Source organism: Cyprinodon tularosa, unplaced genomic scaffold (genome assembly GCF_016077235.1).
Source record: "Cyprinodon tularosa strain WSP-4 unplaced genomic scaffold, ASM1607723v1 ctg263, whole genome shotgun sequence".
Taxonomy (NCBI): domain Eukaryota; kingdom Metazoa; phylum Chordata; class Actinopteri; order Cyprinodontiformes; family Cyprinodontidae; genus Cyprinodon; species Cyprinodon tularosa.
Window position 1 is genome coordinate 581,262 of NW_024038967.1, and position 14,665 is coordinate 595,926.

Sequence of the window (14,665 nt, forward strand, 5' to 3'; positions counted from 1 at the left end):
ATTCTTTCTGGGAATCTCATTTATTTTAAATTGTTTCAGGCCATTCTGTAGACTAATTACTTAGTTTATTTTGGCTAGCAAAGCTTTCAAAGAGGTAAGGCCAATAAAAAGGAGAGCCAGGTTCCACAGCTTCAAAGCAACTGAACTGTTGTGAATAATGCAAAATGTTCAGTGTTATTTTTTGCAAAAGATAAGCAGGGTTTTTCATAATGCTTTAAGTACTTTAATGCCAAAAACATGTTAATTCCAATACTTTTTTTCCTTGTTTAAGGAGCAATCATTTTAACCAGGAGGTTTGGCTATTTTTGCATTGTTGAAACTTTAAGCATGGGAGGGATGGCACCCCAAGATTTAATTGACATCATTTTCTTACACAGAAACTTTCTGAAAATTCCCAGAAAGGCAATTTTGATCAAAAAATGAAATGATTTATAAATTTAAATGGTATTATTGGGCTTTACATGAAAAAAAAACAACTCTTTTGGTTACCAGCTTTTAATTCCTCTGAAACCTTACTGGTTTCTGCTGAACTCTGATGCGAATGGAGGTGAATCTCCATGGGTTACTTTATTTGGTGCCAAAGAAAGAATGCACAGAGATCCTCCCATTTTATAGCAGCAAAATTACAGTTACAATTATGGAACTGATCTGTTGATTTGTCCATGCAGTAGAATGGACAATTTCACTTTCAAGACTATAGTGTAAAATTAGTAATTTCAGATAAGAAATGAACTCTTCAAACCACATATATTATTGAACGTTTCAAACATAATGCAGTTTAACTAATGTTTACTTTATTTATCGCTGACCGTTCTTCTGGCTGATATCTTCAAATGATGTGTTCTGCAGAGATTTCAAAACCTCGTCATTCTGAGACTGCTAACCCACCCTCCTACCCCCCTTCAGATGCTCCAAAAAACAAGACTATAAAGTTTTCACGCTACAATGTTCAAACACATTTTTACTGGAATTAAATGAGTATAAATACGGAATAAATGGAAGAAGTAAGGTCAGTGCAGGTCTCACATGTTTTTGATATTCTAATCTGGAGTGGGCTGGGAAAACACCGTGTATTCATTATTCCCAACCACCATCTAGGTTGACGTGCCGGAAAACTGCCTTTGATATGCGAGGGCTGAGTCAGAGTGCAATAGAGCGTAAAAAGAGTTGGATGAGACAACCAGGCTGTTTTTGGATGTTCAAATTAAAAGCATGCCCCTTCCAGGCAATAAAATACTTATTTAAAAGCTAAATGTGGTATTTTTATTCACAGAGATCATTAATTTTAACTGCAGCTTAATTTTTTTTTTTTTTTGATTGTCTGATTGGATTCTGTAAAGAGGGACTTTAAATTATTGTGTTTTCCCTCAACTTGAGCATGTAAATAACTTGTCAATGGAATATGATGATTAGGTTTGAAATAACGCAAAATCACCTACATTATATTATACGTTTGTTTTGCTTCAGCCTACCGCTTCTAACTTTTTTTGTCCACCTTTTATTGTCTTTAAACTGTCACAAGTACAGTGCAACGAAATTTACTCCCTGCATTTAACCCATCGCCTTGGGGAGCAGAGGGCTGCCATTGTGCGGTGCCCAGGGAGCAGTGTGGGGTTAAGGATCTTTGCTCAGGGTCCCGGAGTAGCTGTCTGTGGAAGTTCGAACTTGGAATCTCTGGATTCCAAGCGCAATGCCCTAACCACTAGGCCACCACTCCCCAATGAAAGTCAACTTCATAACCATCACTGTTTTTTATTAGTTTCTGTATCAAGGCTAATGCATCTATTGGCTTCTGGCAAGATGTATTTTGGGGGAGTTTGTGAATTCATAATACTTGTGACAATTCATCCTAATTGCAAGGTACAAAATACAAATTTTATCTGTAGATAATTTCATCTACCTGCCTAAAGAGAAAAGAACTCTGCAATTGTTTTGCTTTTAGTAATTGTCCCAAAAGAGAAACATTTTTTGTCCAATAATATTGACTTAAAGGCCTAAAATTATTCCAATAAGGCCTTTTTTAATTTAACCATGATGATTTGAAACACTTTCTCTATGTGCAACACAATGCCCTCTTCAAATATTTTTATGGGAATTACACTAGAAAAAAATTCCCTTTCCATCTGCCAGTCACAAATCTGAACGTGTAGAGTTGGCAGATTTCCATTTGGACTTTATCAGGGACTGCATGTGTTGGTGAGACTGCTCTAAGATTAGGCTTATCTGCATCAAACACTCCCATGGGGTTTTCCCTTGCAAGAAAGGGTGAATATAAGGCAGAGTAGCACATGCCCGCTGTTAATCACAGTGGAGGACATGCCAGTCATTGTATTTTACTAATTAAAAATCTCCTCTAAATATTTGCTTGGCGTGGACTGCAGTGCAAACCTCATTCAGAATGGGGCCTTTGAAAGGAGCCCTAGACGAATAAACTTGTTCTGTCCTGACATCCAATGACCCAGAAATTTCAAATGGCATAATATTATCAAATGCTCACTGTTTATTCTGGGACATAATGCAATTACTATTTGATACCCTGTGCAATAACCTGTTTCTCTATATTTGACACCCAGTGCAATAACTCCATATATATATATGAATCTATATAAATACCCATGGTCACACATGCAATAACCCTGTATAATGATCCTGCAATAAAAACATAAAAATAAAGAAAATAAAAAAGCTCTCATATGTGGATGCACTGCTCATATACACTGTGTATATATCCGATGCACCTTTTTCTTCCTTTGGCACATTTTTCTTCTCCTTTGACTATTTAGGTGTTGTAACAAGTACATTTCTCCACTGTGAGATCAATAAAAATCAATCAAAATTGTTATTTTAAATTGGTCCATTTTAGAGTCGGTTTTATTTGTTAATTGTACGTTTTGGTCCTCCATACATTCTGTGTTTCTCTCAACACCCTCAACCTGAGGGTGTGTGGTCAGCGAGGACCGAGGCTCTTGACGATTGTGCGAAAAAGAACAATAAAAGATCGTCTATCTGTGCAACATTTTCTAAAAAAAACTGCTGTCCTTGCTAAAGGAGGGCTGCAAGTAATATATGGCACCGGGGATTTCATAAAAACAAGTACTGCTAGCCTTAAACTAAGTATTTTTTCCCATGTGGATGTATTCACATTTAATATTGTGTTTAATTGTTTTCATGAACTTTGATTTACTCCATTGAGCCAATTAGGCTTCCATAAAAATAATGAATTTACCACTTTTTAAAAGGGTGCCAATGACTGTTGAAAGCATTTGATCATAAAGTTTTCTTTTTAGCATGCAAACACAAAGGAGATCATCTGTTGCTGTTTTGGCGAACAAGCGAATTTCAATAAAATTGAAAACAATTGGCTGCTCAACAGTTGATCCCTGTTGCTAGATTAGATGCAGAATCCTGCGTGATGGGTTTATGCTGCACGATGGTGAAATAAGCACATAAAAATTATGAAAACTCATGCTATTGTAATGTGCAGAAAGTGCTTTCAGGTTGGTACTATTTTTTAACATTAAAAGAAAAAAAAAAGACCTTCCCAGAACGGCAGAACATCTTGACAGGCCATGAAAATCTGTTAGCATTAGAGCCACTTAAGTATCTCTGTCAGATGCACTAATGCATGCTTTCATCAGATTTCTTTTTCCAAGGAAACCGTCACAATTAGTTTTATTTTTCTTAACTTCACGCCATGAATGCAACCGACACACACTGTGCATTACAGTAACAGAAGTTCAGCTGTTTTTTCTGTCCTCTTTCCTGGATGTTTTCAACCGTAGATACACTTTATGTTGACATAGACTGGCTTTTTCCCTACCCCTTCTAGAAAAAAGGCCCGTTATGTAGACAACATTTTCACTCTTCGTTATATCTGTCACCACATATATAGTTGAAACCACCCCATCAAGGTGTGGTTTCGAGTGGTTTTCCTAGTTTTTTCCTCTGAAGGAACCTCAGAGATTGCTGTTACAATTTTCTTGTCAATCTTCTACTTTTATGTTCTCCAGGTTGAAGAATTTTCCAGTGTCTGGATCGCCTCTGTCACTTAAAGCCGAATAGTTTGCCTCTGGAAACTTGTCTATATTCTCCACTGTGGCTCCTTAAGTCAACGTCTGCCTTCCTGCGCTCCAGCCTGGCCTCCCTGCGCTCCAGCCTGGCCTCCCCTCTGCCATATAGCCAGAGACTCGCTACCAGGATTTCCTCTCCTCCTCAAGGCACTTGTTTTGCCCTGGAGCAGTAAGCCACAAACTGAGCCTTCTCAATACAAATCCTACCTCACCAAGACCTGTGATAACAGCCCCCTACATTTCAGAAACAGCTGTACCCCTAAAGCTCTGTTTCTGGTTTCAAACAAGTCTGTCCCCTTTGTCTACCACCCACTTGTCTGTATCGCATGTAGATCAGGAAGTTACCTCAGAATATGACAATGGCACAGAAGTTAGTTACCCTTTCAAATCTTTCATATATATCCATTCAATCAGTGGTACTCTTGCTAGAGTTGTTTCTTTTAGTCCTTCTGTGCAACGTTCTCCTGCTGCATGCACTGGTACTCAGCCACTCAGGCTGTCCCTTCCTCCTAGCCCAAAAATATACATGTTAGGTTAAGTGGCTTCTCTAAATGGTCTTAATAACTCTGTATGCATCCGCATATTCATTTCACGTTTGGTCTGGAAAGCATCTGGCCTCATAATGTTTAGATAAGCCCTCAGCATGCAGTGTAAAAAATGTGATGCTGTGCAGGGTTAAAAACAGTCACTATAAAAAAACATTTATTCATAAGGGGGATCCAGAGGTTCTGAGTTCAATCCCCACTCCCACTGACTGACACTCTGGGTCCCTGAGCAAGAACCTTAACCCCACACAGCTCCCCGGGTGCTGCACAATAGCAGGGGATGGGTTAAATGAAGAGGTCATTTTCTCCAATGTAGGATCAATAAAGTTCAATTATTATTATTATTATTCTGAATGACTAGTTTCTCTCATCAGGTTAGGATTAATCTTCTAAGTTATCTGCCAATTTCTCTGGGGTCAGGTGTTATTTATCTTGTTTACACAAACAAAGCTTTTTAATGTTAGAGGTATTTTACAAACAACTTTCCCCAAGATGAGCCGGAAAGGACAGTTAAACTCCAGATATAGTTTACAGCATGTCCAAACAACAGCTGCTTCACAGACTCTTTATCATGAAAGAGGTAAAATTCACAGTGCCTTGCTTAAGTATTCAGAACCCTTGAACTTCATGTAGTTGAAGTATTTTTGTTGGAATTCCTTTAGGCAGAGAAACAACATGTGTTAAGGTGGAAGAAAAAAAAAAATTCTGATTATATGTATACATAATCACATTAACATTGTGAAAGTTCAGTGGGTTTTTTTCCCCCATACATCGTCTTACAAATCCCCAGAATGTAAAATGAGTTTTCCCGTTTACCACAGTTTCCTCTGCATGCTCTATTATTCAGTTTTAATAAGATTGATACAAACCAAAATCTCAGTGCATTCACATGGGTGTGATATGCTACTGGCTCTAGTTCAACTGGCTATTTTGATGAGTCTTTGTCACAGGGAAAATAGGAGCAACCGTGTAAGTAGATCAGCGGTCAGCAACCTTTATAATACTAAGGGCTACTTCATGGGTACTGAGTCATGGGATGGGCTACAAATACTGACCCATGAACTGGAATAGTCAGCATTATGGATTAAAAACATATTTCTGTTGTTTCTTTTCATTTATAATGTGCTTTCAGATATTGTATTTTTGAAATCCCTATAAATTCTTAAATGTTCTAAATTATTGATATGATGAAATGCTCTATAAATGATTAAAAAAAATAAGAGCAGCAGCATAAAATAAAATCTCAAACTACGTTCACTAGTGAGTTGTCTTGTTTTTTAGAAGATGCTGAGGGCATTCCATGTGGTCCTTGATGGCCCCTTGGTGCCAACAGGCATCATGTGCACCTCAGCTCCCATTACAGACTCTACACAAGAGTATGAAATAAAACGTTTGTCTAATGAAACAAAAAGGAGTCTGATCTGCAACGGCATGAGATGAGAGTAAATATTGAAGCAGCATTCAACATGGAGGGAGATCAGATCTGCCCAAAAAATTGTTCTATTTTTGTTTAAAAAGTAAGATGTTCCATTCAGAATAACTTCAATTTATAAACCTATCTGACCCAAAATGACGTTCAAATCGGTTTGCAGCCTTTGCAGCCTTTTGAATGTTGTCTTTAAAGTCCTGTATTGTGTTCATCACGTTGTCAATTAATGACAGAGATGTCTGTTGGATATGAAGTCAGGATTCTACACTTGAAGAGTACAGCTATTAGCCTGAAGATGCTTTGCTAGCATTACTAGCCACAAATAGGAAGACAATTTTTAAGGCAGGTTGTTTCCTTCCTTAAAGTCCTAAAAGTCTGCATGAGAGCATGGGAAGAGGTCCACAAACAAATAAGTAAGAATCTACAGGTGCATAAAAAAACAAGCTCCAAGTGCAGAGAAGGAGCGTAGACTCATAGCTGTGACATATTTGGAGGAAAGCCTTAGAAAACTCGTAGTTTAATTGGAACACATCCTCAAATCCAACTTCTAATGGAGCGGAACCACTACACCAGTCGGCAAATCGAGAGGCACCTTGCCCTGAACTTCACCCGATGTTGAGGAGGCCTGTCATTTCAAAAATGTAAACATTTGGCCTCTGTTCCAAAAGCCAAATTTTCCCGGACTCATTTCTTGAACGCATCTCAAACATTTTCTGTTTCTTTCCATTAAAAAAACATACGGACAAAATAATAACTGCAAATCTCTTAACACTTAGATTAAAACTAAATTTAACTTAATCTTACGTTTAAGTTTAAGGTGTTGTCAAAAAGTGACCACAAAGTAGTCAAAAAAATCATTTTACAAAACCTCCCATCATTAAAGAGGACACTTGACAAACAAAACCATCTCCACCATACCCACCTGAGTGTTATTAATCTCATGCTAAATGCTAAATATAAAATTGACAGATTTTGTTTCAAATTAGTGAAAGTATATTTTAACTTGTCTGGAAAATAAATCGATGAAACTTACTGTTTACAAATTATTCGACAAAAAATGGCCCAAATAAGTAACATCACTCCAAAAAAAACATTTTGAATGCAGGTAATGAACATGATGCACTTTGATGCCAGACAGTGACCTCACACAAACACCCACAATTTTAATGACAAAGCATGTGCATGTGTTAATGTCACCAGATCTAAATCTGACTGAGTTGGAATGCTTTAAAACAGATGTTCACAGATGTTCTTCTTCCAATCGGAGAGAACTTGTGCTTATTTGTAAAGAATTTAAGTGTTAGACCTGTAAAGCTGGTAGACATAACTAATGATACATAGCTTTCTCTTAACCATGAGTCATTTTAATTCCCATCAAATCGCTTCAACCACACAGTGATGTTTGTGGTTGTAACATTACAAAACAGGACATTTTGCACAGAACTGTAATTCTAGATAATAAAGAACAGATGTTATGCCTTCCTATAAATTCTGCATCCACAGACGTTTACTCACTAATTCATCATGGTACCTGACAGTACCATTGAGCCCTATGTGGCAGTTTTAACTTAAAAGTGATGTATATCCATTTGCATGTGACAAATAGAGAAAGGGGTGTGAAGACATTTGTTGAGCTGCTTACATGGAAGTCAGACCATGGAACTCACCCAGACTCCTCCTTCCAGCTGTCTTTATCTTTACATTGTTGGGACATGTTCAGAACTTTCTCCAGTTCCTGAAACACACCCAAAGCAACAATGAGTAGGAATCAGCAGAGAAAAAATAAAAAGTCTGCACTGCAAAGAATGAAATATAAATAAGTCAATGTTTTATATTTAAATTAAGAAAAATACAACTCCATAAACCCTATTGTAAGAGCAAATTACTCATTGCATTGGCAGACCATCTGATTTAAGGAAAATACACTTACTGTAAGAAATATTGACTTATTTATAGATCTGTTTTGCAGTGTTGGGTCTTTAGACAATATAACATGCTTTTTATCATCTCACAGAAAACACAGACAGACAAAGGTACCTTAATACAAGACACATGGCTGTTTTGCTGCCCATCGCTCTCTGACAGAGCAGGATCCTCGTCGGGGTTGGGTTCTATAAAGTCATACAGATCCTGTTCTGATAGAGGGAGGAAGCATCCGCGTTCGTCACACAACGGTCACATTTTTTAGGCACTTCATTCTACAATCCCCATGTGTCTCTGTTACTGCTTTCAAAGGGAATGTTTGATACTTATTTTGGGTAACCTTTGCAGGAGTCCATTTTGGAGAGTAGGGACAGGGCGTCGGCGCGGGCGGTCTCTGAGACCTGTGAATGGAGGCTGACGGTGTCGTCATCTGAAGGCTGCAGGACAACATTGAAAAACAACGTCACAAGAAGCCACAATTTTTTTTGTGGGGGGGTTTCTGCATAAGAGCCTCAAGTGCTTTGACGTGGACTTATAAAGACCTTATAAAGTTCTCAATTGGGCTTTTGTGCTAAATGTTACCACTAGGCAGTGGAGGATCTAGGGGGCGGCTACTTGGGCTACAGCCACGGATGTTTCCCCAAGAGCCCCGGATCTCCCTTCTGAGCAGCTCTGAGTAAAATGTGACCTGTCCAAGGTGTCCAATACTGGTGATTTTCAGTACTGCACATTGGACACGTCTCCAGTCCATCACAGGGCAACACAGAGACAAACAACAATTCACACATATACCTAAGTAGAATCTAGAGAACCCAATTAACCTAACACTCATGTTTTTGGACTGTGGGAGGAAGCTGGAGGGAACCCACGCATGCTCAGGGAGAACAAGCAAACTCCATGCAGAAAGACCACAGACCGGGAAACAAACCCGGCAAGGCAGCAGTGTTACCCACTGCGTCGCTAAGCACCCCCATTCCACCTCTGATGATCTTTATGAAATGTATTTTCTGTTTAAATGTTTATCTAACAATTTACAAACATTCCAAAAAAAGTTCAAACCAAAACCACTGGACTTTGTTTTCCAAGTTTGAAGATGTTTCTCTTTCCATCCAGAAAGCTTTCTCAATTCAAAATGTCTGGAGCTTTTTCAAAGATGTATGAAAAATATATTTTTTGTTTTGTTTTTATATTGTGTGCAGGAGGTCAAAGAGAAATTCATTATTTTTTCCAATGCTTTAAACATTTGAATAATTAATAAATTTAAACAATAACTTGAAACCAGGGGAACAAAGCGGCAGGTGTGTCTCAGACGATAGATTCCAAAGGGAAAAAAGGAAGATAGCTGATGAGAAAGAGGATTCAAAGAATGCAGCGAATCATTCGCTTTGATTATCAATGCGGAAGGATTGCCTGCATTTTTTGCTTTTTAATGAGAGGTTGTCAAAAAAAGAGAAAAAGTTGGAAAGGCATTTCCAGGGAAGGCTAAATATGCAGCCGACCACCAAGTTGGGAGTGAGAGAAAAAGTGCGATTGCAGAATTTCTGGATAAATTAGAGGTTCGCCAAGATAGATTTAAGAAGTGGATTGCATCTCCAAACTCCACTACTGCTGCTAGTGTGGTTGCAAGGATGGAAACCAGTTCACAGATCAAACAGGTAGTGCTCTGATGCAGGTGTGTGAACTTTCTTCTTCAAATCCTAAAAATATAAATAACACCAAGGAAAGCTGGTGACGGAGGATGTGGGTTTTAGGGTTAGAGAGCTCTGCTCTGATGGATGTCAGTTCCTGCTTGGTTCCTCATGACTCAATCATTTCCTCCTAACAGAAACAGGTCCACCATAGAAAGATTCCTTAAAGCTACAGTGTGTAATAATTACAGGGATATACAGTCAGAAATGTAATATATTATACATAACTATGTTATTTATCATCATCTACGAGCTCAGCCTCTTAACCTTAATATTTGCGTTGCCTTAGAATTCGTTATTTATAATTACATAGGAGCAGGTCTTGCAGCCATGGAGGCAGACATCTTTGCACTACGGCAGCGCAGAGCCAACAAACTAGCGATTGCGAGATCGCCCATTACGCTCGAAAGTAACTACGGCAAGTTGAGAGAGATGAACTGAGACGGTACTGAACACACAGACTAATGAAATACTATCTGTAAAATTATCTATGTAAACAAACCTCATCACTTGAGAAGGTAGGTGATGCGGACGTTGTGGAAGACATTTTGTCCCGTAACGCTCGCCGTACTGTTGGGGGGGAGAAGCGGTGGGGGGGAGATGTTCATGTTGCTGCGGTCTGCAGTCTGGACGTTAGATGTCGCTGAAAATTACACACTGTAGCTTTAATTGTGTTTCTATAATTTCATCAATTTAACAAAAACCTAAACCGTGCGGTGAAGGGTGGTGGAGCAGCATGTGGTGAGGGCGTTCACTGCTCTTCCCTCACCTCATGCTGCTATGTGACATTTGCTCCAGGATAAACATTTAATCATAAATGATAATTATATATTTAAGCCCACATAGTCATTTCCTATAGTGGGATATTACAATAGGAGCCCGTGTTGCAAAACAAGGCACATATAAGACTTTTACCTGTTTGGGGCTCTAGACAGATTTATTTTTTGTTTTTTTTGGTCCAATATGGCTCTTTGAGCAGTTTGGGTTGAAGAATTGAAAGTACATTTCATAAAGATCATTAAACCAACAGTCATATTTATATTAACTATTTTGGATTTCAAAATATAAAATAATAAATGTTTTTAAAACATAATATATAAAAATTAAGATAGTTTCAAAATTTGTAGGATTTGTTTATTTTTTTCACCATGTTGTGGAGGGCGTGGATTATATCAGATGGCTAAAATATACGATTCCACCCTCATAACTTTGACAAATAATGATTAAATGTCACCATATCCACAAAGTTTGTTGTTGATGAAGAGAGGAATAAACACAGTTAAAGACTTGCAGGTAAATTTCTTCCATGTTATGGAACGGGAATTGTTATGTGTGATAGCATTTAGTATACTAGAAATTTATTTAATCCAGTAATCTGTCATATTTTACATTAGAATGGGATTTACCAGAAAGTCTACTCTCTCATATTCACCCTAAGGGCTAAGCCCCTAAACCCCTAGATCCTCCCCTGCCACTAGGTCTCAAAAAAGCTCTTGTTATCATGCTTCCAACTCATTAAAGAATACAGCCCAACAAGAGTAAAACAAAACCAGAACATGAATTACTACGGAAAAGATGCAACGAGCATGATGTGGAGGAAAAATCCCAATATTCGTTTTATTCTCTGCTGGAAAAGAATAATTAATCTTCATATAAATCATTATAAAACATCTTATCTTGCCTTGTATGACTCATGACACTCTGCAGTTCCTTGGCTTGGGGGCGCAGCCATGAACATCACCAACAGGTGGGATGAGATTTAAATGTGGTTTGGCTCCCACCACAGTGTTTGCCGTCAGCTTTGATTGATCACTTTTAACAGATATTCTTTTCCCAGCCCACAGACCCGACTTTGCTCCACACCGCAAACTTGTTAAATTCATGCTGCTTGATGTAAAGCCTTTATTCTTCTTTTTCATATCTGCCCTTCCTTTTTTGCTTGAATATTTCTGAAGCTATTTTTTGTTGTTTGTTTTTATTTTTTGCAGAGCCTGATGACAGCTTAATGACTCCTTTGTTTTTATTTGGAGTACTTCCTGAGGAGTGTTACTTCCGCTGTCTAATGGCCTAAAAAAACACTAACCACAAAAGAAAAAACAAACAAAATGAGACCACATTTTTTAAATCATGAGTAAAACATTTCAGTCCTACACATGTAGCTGCACCTGTGGGCCTTTTGCCTTTTTTACTGCTGCAAACCTTTTTCTATTACTGCATGGCTAAGTGCCTTTTGGACCCATGTTTTGATTTCACACAGTTTGAATGATAGAAAACAACATTTTCTCAAAGTGGCATTAGATTATTAGGAGGTAGTCTCTATAGAAATGTTGCTCTACGTTTCAGATCCCGTTTCTCTGCAAGAGGCAGTTTCGGCGTCTGGCATTTGATATTTTTCCCACAATAAATGCATACATAATCAAGTACAGGTACTGGTCAGGAAAAAGCTGCTAAAGCAGCTGAAGATCAAAAGAAAAATCATGAAAGTAGTAGTAGTAGATGGAAAGCCTGTTAATGAGCCTGAAAAAGAACAGATGAAGGCCCCTTGGAATGAATAGTTTGACTCCTATCAGACAAAAGATAAACAAAGAAATGTTTAAGAAAATATTTTATCACACAGAAATTCAACTTTTTGTGTAGACATGCTGGATCTTGAGTTTGGGTCCATTCGGGGAGTGTTGGCCTTGTGGTTTAAGCAGTGCGCTTGTGTTCTGAGAAAGTTGCAAGTACCCGGTTTGATCCCTACAGCCTCCACTCTGGGTTCCTGAGCAAAACCCTTAACCCCACGCTGCTCTGCGGGTGCTGCACATCGGCAGCCCACTGCACCCCAAGGGGATGGGACAAATGCAGAGAGTTAATTTCCCCATTGTAGGACAATAAAGGGATTTTTATTACATTTGAATTGGGCAAATTCATATTCCAAAGTAGAGATTTGTCGACAATCTCCATGATTAGTGCTGTCCGAATAGGGCGGCAATACGGAAGCAGTATGCTTCCTTTCTTAGCTCATGTAGCATTGGGAGCTCTCAATATTCCTATCCACCACAAAGGACCAATACGGTTGCCTACAATCCTTTGTGTGCGGAACAGCTCTGCACACAGTGCCAGCTGCATTTACTGTATGTAACGTGTTTTGTGTAGTTCTGGGTTTCTGACTACTGCTCGACATGCATGTCTGTGTTGAAATGAAGGATGAAGGCCGTCTGAGTTCAGCGCAGCAGTGCGAACTTCCTTTCCTACCTATGAAAGAATTTTACTGTTGAACCCATGAAAGATGAAGGAATTTGGAATCAGTCTCTGAAAGTGTTTTTCAGCCAACGAAGTGTTCTCCACATAGTGTGATTTTGGTCCTCCTCCCGTATTCATGTCATTAATGGAAGGATGCCACATTAGCTCACCTTGCTATCACCACTCCTGTCTCTATTCCAACAATCAGTCACTCGTCTGCAGACAGCCGCTAAGTGTTGCTACCTGTTGTTGTTTCCCATCATTGATAAACAAAACACTGCTAACTGTTAAAGCTGCTAGCGCTAACACCAAGGCTGTGCCCACAGGCACCAAGGGGCCCTCAACACACCATGGGGGCCCCCCAGCGTCTTCTGAAAACTGCACAACTCACCATTGGACTAAGTTTGAAATTTCATTTTATTCTGTTGCTCTTTTTTAATTATTCATAGAGCATTAAAGGATTTATAGAGATTTCAAACCAGCAATATCTCAAAGAAAATGAAAAACTAAAATAAACATTAAACGTATGTTTGTTATGCATGCAGGTGGACGCTGACTCGTCCAGTTCAAAGGTCGGTATTGGTTGCCCTTCCTATAACCATGAAGTAAAACCTCAGCCTTAAACAGGTTGGTGATCCCTGAGCTACATCCACGTGAAAGCACAAGCACACAAGTCAAATTCTTGTGCATATCCTCGCAAGGCAAAGAAATGGATGTGAAAAGGGATCAGAATGAGCTCTATTTTAATTTTTTTTCTCTCTCCTATATATGATTTCAGAAGGATTGTATAAAATAAAATACCAGGTTATGCCTACTGTAAAACTGCAGCTCTACAGTACATCTGTTTGCCTCTTATACTAAGAATGCTCTAATACAATATTGATATTGGGAAAAAAAGTTTAAAAAATTCCACAAAAATCAAGATTTTAATATATTAGTCTGTATCCAAAATCTCTGCTGATAGAAACACATTTCGCTTCTATTTATATTTTATCTAACCTGTTGGTTAACGATACATGGGTCAATTCCTGTTGTTCTTCACTATTTATTTATCTCTATTTGACTTTAATGACTTGATCAAGCATTTTCTAACATCTCATAAGACAAAACTAGTAATAAAAGCAGGTATGATTTGTACCCAATATCGTATCAGGTCAATATCTGCATCTGCTGATAGTCAAAGCTGCAGCATGGGCGTCATATCAGAAATGTAAAAGTTGTATAGGGACATCTCTATATTACATCATGATCATTAGCCAGCAATGTGCTTGAACTCTGACCTCTGTTGTAGACAGCCTCTTGTCACCATTGTCACTACCAATTCCAGAGTCCGGTCCATGATTCTTACTGGGATAGAAATCTTCCATGCTTGAAATGTACAAACAAGCAGAAGATGTTACGACGAATAAACTCAAATCATTAATGTTGAATTCATGACCTTCAGATGATGTAACACACCTATCGGTGAGGGGCTGTGGAAGACAACGCTTGCTGAGGGTCGGGAGGTCCAGGGTGTCTGGTTTCTTGTCCATTCTACAAGCCTGGATGTTCAAGTACTTGAATATATGAACTTTGCCCTTCAGGCAAATCTGAAATGCAGAAACAAACAACATTTGTTTTTAAAACCCAACTCTTTGTCAGCCTTGTGATGCTGTAATAGCTGTAGCAAAAACAATAACGTCCTCTTATCCACCAGATGGTGCCCTTGTATCAAGTTTATTTAATTATTGCTTCATATTTACAGGTTTATTTTTTACATTCCTATATGTATTTATTAGAGATATC

The 14,665-nt window shown here is 38.5% G+C and overlaps 1 protein-coding gene across 1 annotated transcript in view; it reads right to left on the reverse strand.

Moving 5' to 3' along the window:
- lrch2 (leucine-rich repeats and calponin homology (CH) domain containing 2) overlaps window positions 1-14,665 on the reverse strand; it is an 82,525-nt gene that overhangs the window by 34,907 nt on the left and 32,953 nt on the right. Inside the window, exons 6-10 of the mRNA XM_038289128.1 lie at window positions 14,339-14,469; window positions 14,161-14,248; window positions 8,308-8,404; window positions 8,082-8,179; window positions 7,712-7,779 (exon numbers count right to left, since the gene is read on the reverse strand). Coding sequence (XP_038145056.1) covers window positions 7,712-7,779; window positions 8,082-8,179; window positions 8,308-8,404; window positions 14,161-14,248; window positions 14,339-14,469 — 482 coding nt within the window. The remainder of the gene's footprint in view (window positions 1-7,711; window positions 7,780-8,081; window positions 8,180-8,307; window positions 8,405-14,160; window positions 14,249-14,338; window positions 14,470-14,665) is intronic.